Source organism: Mesitornis unicolor, unplaced genomic scaffold (genome assembly GCF_000695765.1).
Source record: "Mesitornis unicolor isolate BGI_N332 unplaced genomic scaffold, ASM69576v1 scaffold9451, whole genome shotgun sequence".
Lineage (NCBI taxonomy): Eukaryota > Metazoa > Chordata > Aves > Mesitornithiformes > Mesitornithidae > Mesitornis > Mesitornis unicolor.
The window spans coordinates 358-6,725 of NW_010164440.1; the positions used below are offsets into that span (position 1 = coordinate 358).

The window sequence follows — 6,368 nt, forward strand, 5'->3', positions numbered from 1 at the left end:
GCTGACACACAGGAAGTTAGGACAATGCAATTTGGGACAAGGCTCATACAGTACCAGTAAGTTTTCTGAACTGCATGTGCCAGAGGTTGGCTCTGATAATGCATATAATCTGGGAAAGTTAAAATACTTTTTTGACACAGTCCTTCCTAATGCATGTTGGAGATCTTGCTGGAAAAGGTGCATTCTAGTGACCAGCCTACATTGCTGTAATAAGCTCACCCTGTAAGCAGTCACTCTGATAATTCAAGTGGCAAGTACATGTGCTACAGATCCTAGGGTCCAATTTTCTAATAAACAGTGTAGGCATCAACATGGCTTCTGATGACAAAGGAAAAGAACAGGTTCCTATTTAGAAGATACATGTGAAACTGCTACAAATTGATAGAGCCAGTAAGAAGTAAGGAAAGATCAGAATCAGGATTTCCTGAGTAACAGTAATTTGACATTTTTGCTAATGTGTATCGCAGTGTAGTTTTTAGTAACACATAGACTATTTTTCCATAGCATCCAGTTGGTGAGCAAGTCGGATGGTGCTGTGAGAATGCAGTATTGCTGAGTGTACTGTTAACCCTTTTGTTACTAAAGCTGGAGGACATCCAGAGAGTCTGGGAAAAGCAGACAGACCAGCTGAACGCTACCCTAGAGTTTTCCTTCTCCACTGAAAGAAGCTGGCAACAGGACACTGCAGTTGAGTACACCTGCAGTGCTGTGTTGTTCAGGAACACCAGAATTCAGTCACAAGAGCAGAGAAAATTAAGTCTAGGCAGAGTTTCTCGCTGCTCTGCTTAGAATACTCTGGTATCCAGGCCACTTCGCTTGGAGTTAACATGGATTTCTAAAATTGCAGTATTGCCTGCATGTTGACATGCTCAGTGTCTCTGATCTCAGTTCAAGTGACAGCATTACAGTGTGCAAGCACAGCAAATACAGGTTGAATCCCCATCAACCCCACTGGCCTTAAGTAGAATGCTTCTGCACATTACTTCTGAGTTAGGATTTAGCCATCAAGTATTTGACGTGTGCCTACTGAGTATGAAAGCAGGACTTTCATACTTTCAGATGCTTATAACTTGGTCAAAATTGGGCAGATCTAAACACACATAGGGAATAGCACACACAATACTATGCCCAGGGACCCCTTTGCCAAATGGCAGAAACTACTTATAAGTTCAGAAACTATGTAGTTTAGGAACAACAGTATTATAGTATTTTTAGTATGATCAGAATCACAGTCTCCCCCTGCTCCCTAATCTCAATCTCAGAAGTTGTCAAATTAGTTTTACTAAAATTTGCTTACATGTCCACCTAGCAGAGAGGCATATCTGGTCTGCAACACTTCACACTGCACAGATAGCATTTTTTTACATTAGAAGCAATTGGAAACAAAGTTGTAAGGTGGAAAGAACATTAATTCTAGGTCACATTACCTATTCTCAGAGGAGAGCTTTTATTAACAAATATCACTGTCTTCTTACGTCTTTTTTTCACTATCAGGATGAGAAGATTGCTAGAAGAAGGGTGGAACTTCTAGCAGAAAAAAACCAAAGGAATCAGGAGGTAAGAAAACAAGCTAATAAGAAAGATTTTAAATAGCATGTTTGTATTCGTATCTTAGAAATTTATAGAGCTTTTAGAGTTTTCAGGGCAATGTAGAATAGCAAAAATGTGATAGACTGTCAGAAACTTCTACTTTCAAAAACAATCTGACATGATTAAATTGTTTTAGAAACTGTTGGCTCATAAACACTAAAAGCAATTTTAAAAGAATTCGCAATATGTGCTCCAATTCGGCATAATACTTATGAATGTGTTTAATGTATCTAATTTGTAAGCATAAGAGCAGCCCCATTAATTGCAATTAGGGATGTGTTTTAAGTACCCTGTCAAATCTGTGGTTAATCCAGAATAGGATTGTACCATGATTTCTGCCCAAACTCAATTACAAAGTATGTAAGCATAAATGCACTAATGTACTACTTGACTGCTCATGAAATTCTATCAACTACACTTTCACCTGACATGCTTGTTTATAACAAAGTCCTGCCAAACTGCAACACCATGTAGGAAAAACCACTTCTCTTATCAAACCTGCAGTGTAGCACTTCAGGTTCTTAAGCACTCTTGGAACTGGTACAATGCTTCACTGTATGCACTACGCAATACCTCTGCATTTTCTTCTGAAATATCATTCCAGAATTTACTAGATTTCTGCTTGTGATAGAAGATGCCCCAAAATGAAGTTTTGTTTAATTAATGCTTTTTCTAGTTTAAAAAAGAGACAAGAGTAACATATCATCCTTTCAAACATCTCTATCATAGAAATGAAACAACAAAATATTTTTCCTTTATAGGCTTTAGCAAATAAGGAGCATCATGAAACCCCTGAGGAGGAAGACGAGTATGAAAATGAAGATATTGAAGCTATACTTGAAGAAGAGTTTTTAGAAGAAGAAGAAGAAGAGGCTGAAGAAGAAGAGGAAACTGATGCAGTTAACCGCATACAAAATGAAATTGCAGAGAAGTTTGATTCAGAAATGGACAGTTTACAAGATGTAAAGGTAATAATACAATAATACAGGTAAAATACAGCATATTTTGTTAAGTTATATGATCACATGATGCAAGAAGAGTTTTCAGTTTTATTTGTCAAATATAAATGTTATAGTACTTTAAAAAATCATACTGCTACACTAATGATCTAAATATGTGAACAAGAGAAAGGCTGTAGTAAGAAGGTATATACTTTTAAAAATATCTAATTTATAAGACTAATACTGTGGGGTAAAAAACAAAGGAAACTTTTGGATAGACTTACCCAGTCTTGGGGTCCTTATTTCCTTTTTCATGGGTCAGTTGATGCAGGCAACCAAACCAGAAAGTCATAAATATATGAACAGTATTTCAAAATAATTTTAAAGGCAAAATTCTTATTAGACAACCCTGATTTTTTAATACAGTTCTTAGTAATGTAGTTTTCTTGAAATCAGTGTAATTGCCTATGGTGAGGTAACCTTATCTAACTTCAGGTATCTGCAACATTAATGCCCATGCCTAAGGCAGTAAGTAGCTTAATGCCATTTCTTTACTATGTACTAAGTATCTTACTTCAGGAGGGAATTAAACATGATTTAGAAGAAACACTACTCACTGTCCAAAGAGAAAGTTTACAGAAGTAGATAGAAAACACAGAGATATAAGATTTGCAGAATTAATCCAACTTTACCAACACCCTAAGTGAGACTGATTCAAGGTTCACATTATTTTAATAGTTAATGGATTAAACATCAGATTAATCAAGAATAGGCTTCTAACATTCTTTGCGCTATAGGGAAGCAAAACCTATGTGGAAAAGATTAATGTTTTGTGCTCAGAGATACAAATTTCCATTAATTTTGGAAGAAGGTGACTTGAAAGTACATTCAACTTCCAAAAATGACCATAAAATGTCATAATTTTATTGAACTATTCAATGCATATAATAATGGATTCCAATTATAATCACAGAAATAATTTTAGGGGTACTGAATGAAGCTTGTGGTTAATTTCAGTTTTCTGAGTGTAAACTGAATTTGCAAAATAGAATTGCAAAGAACTTAGGATAAGGCCCATGAGACACATTAAACAAGAAATCTGGGTAACAGCCTTAGCTCTTTATGTGAACAAGACAATCTTTCAAGTTAAAGCTAGTGGAATACTAGAGGTTTTGGAGCATTTTCCTCTCTGTCATTTGGGACCATATCGTTTCTTGCACTAGTAAACTGATTAAAAAATTGATCAGTAAAGGAACGGACAATGAAGAGAGTCAGCAATTTTTGTTTCTCTCGAGAAGTACCTAAATCTCAGTGGCAAGAGAAGTGACTAATGTTTTAGAATTCATTATAATATTGAGTTCTGCTTATGACAGTAAGTGGGAAGATACAGGACTGTGGATCTATATAGATATTATACATAAATTGAGTTACAGAGAAGTAATATCGCATATATAATTGAATTACCTACTGGAACTAGATACTACTAATATCCTCTAGTTACAGATTACACAATATTTTTCCTGTATTTTTTTCATTCCAAGAACATTTATGCCTTTATAAATAACTTTAAATAACTTACTATTTCTGATTCATTATTCAAGACTCTTCTTTACTGTTCTCTGATTCTTTAATTGTTGGTCCTCTTTGACATTGTGGAATCTTGGTCTTGTATGGAAAACTAAATGATGGCTTTAAAAGACATTAGCACTTGTAAAAGTATTAGTTTGTTATAAAAAACTGTGTGGAAAGTGGATTTGATTTATATTTTAGTTCAATAAGATGGGGAATAATATGTCATCAGAAAACAGCAATATTTTTAGAGAGTAACTAAATAAGCCATCCTAAAGTCTGGAGAGAGCATTGTTTGATTATTTTTTAAATAAAAGATGGTTCTCAAGCTTTAGCTTTATCAGAGTAGATTCCTCAAACTTAACTGTCAGATTTTTTTTGTTTGTTTTTTAATAGTGTGATATTTAATACAGGCTGGGTAATTTAAATTTCAGTGGACAGGAAGACCAGTTCTCATCTCAAATAAAATTTTGTTGATTTACAGTGACTGAGAATATGTTCAAGAAATCCTCGATAGTTCACAGAAGATCTTGCTGTCAGTTATTACTAAAAATCTGATCATGTTTATGATTCTAATATTTCATTATGTTTTCATTAACCAGGAAGAATTTGAAAAATTGTTAATACCGCTAATCGAGATCAATGGAGGACAGAAGCCTCACATCGTACACTACCAAATACATAGCAAGTTGAATTCCCTAATGGAAGATCGTGGAAGCATTTTTGAGAAATGTTACCCAATAAGTTTGCCACTTGCACAGAAGATGCTAGTTTTCTCATATAAATTTCTAAGTTCTTTTGGTCAGTGGGATCCAGTCAAGGTAATGCTCTTAAATAGCTGAAGAATATTTTCCAGTAGCAATACTTTTAAAAAATATATTTTGCATAAAAAATATTACCAAGCAGTAGCAACTAATACCAGAAATACTTAATGAAAAATACACTACAGAAATGAATAATATAATAATGAAATAATAAAAACTACACCACTGAATATACACAAATATTAGCAAGCACTGATAATAAAAGGTGTTAGTCTTTTCAGTGTTGCAGCTAAATTAAGGCTGAGAGGCTTTTAGTAAAATCTATTACATTAGCATTGGTGACTCAATTAAAGGTGGCACTGAATCAGAAAGAAATGCCCAATTCTTAATGAGACACAGAACAGAGGGCAACAGAGAAGGTCTTGAAGCCTTCCAGAAGCAGTGAAAACAAACTGAAAGGATTTGGAGTCTGAATCTGTATGAATCCACACAGGTTTGTGACCCTAGCAGTAGCAAAAAAGTAAAGCAACAAATGTTAAATGTATGTAATTTATCAGCAATAATTCTTTGTTGTCAAAAATTACAAATCTGGAAGAGAAACAAATATAACTCCATAGTATTTTACTAGTGATCTGGAAAGTCAAGGTCAGAAAGTACTCCTGTCTGTCCCCAAAAGTGGGCTGATAGTTTTATAGGTAGCAAGTGAAAAGTTAGCAGGTAAATTTGTTGTTTTAATGCTAGAAATAAAAGCAGATTGGATTGTGAGTATATTAGAAATTAAAAGAAGGATTGATTTTTAAAAACCACAGTGTACAAGATACAGAAAACAGGAAGCTCCTGAAGGAAACACACTTTGACCTTCAGTTTACTATGCTAATTAATCAAGTAACTTTTATTCCCTTTTGTATAATAATCGTGTTTGGTCTTCACCTATTCAGATCACATGCATCATTCTTTAACCCTAGCAATCAGAATTGGATACAGATCAGCTCTTCTTACAGCTCTATATAATGAAAATACTTAAAATGTTTTAGGATCAGAATTGTCTTTTCCATGGCTGCATCAAATTGACATCTAATAATCTAGGGACATACTAATAGAACTAGATATTTCTTTTCTTCTGTCATTTCCAATTACTGAACACCAGCTTATATGTCTAATTTAGTCCCTACACACTAGATATTGCGCTTCATTCTATTAGATTTTACTACATTTTTGTCATTCCATTTCTCCAATTCATTCATTTATGCTATATAGTGTTTTTTACCAACCAAAAAGGACAATTCAGTTAGAAGAAAGAAGTCACAGAAAGCGATTAGATAAAATCACAGTGATGTGCTGACAGTGGAAATGTATGTGCTGACAATAATGAAAGGGAAATAAGATCATTTTGAGCATATTTTAGGATATGATAGAAATTATGAAATTGATAATGAAGTGGAGGGGTTTTTGTCAAAAGGCAGATAAAGTATATGCCAATTACTTTTAGATTAAATCTGGGGGG

At 34.1% G+C, this 6,368-nt stretch overlaps 1 protein-coding gene across 1 annotated transcript in view; it reads left to right on the plus strand.

Moving 5' to 3' along the window:
- Window positions 1-1,494: 1,494 nt before the first annotated feature.
- Window positions 1,495-6,368, plus strand: part of LOC104548330 (adenylate kinase 9-like) — a gene marked incomplete at its 5' end in the record, with an annotated part of 18,085 nt that continues 13,211 nt past the window's right edge. The window contains 3 exons of the mRNA XM_010194320.1: window positions 1,495-1,557; window positions 2,352-2,558; window positions 4,703-4,921. Coding sequence (XP_010192622.1) covers window positions 1,495-1,557; window positions 2,352-2,558; window positions 4,703-4,921 — 489 coding nt within the window. The remainder of the gene's footprint in view (window positions 1,558-2,351; window positions 2,559-4,702; window positions 4,922-6,368) is intronic.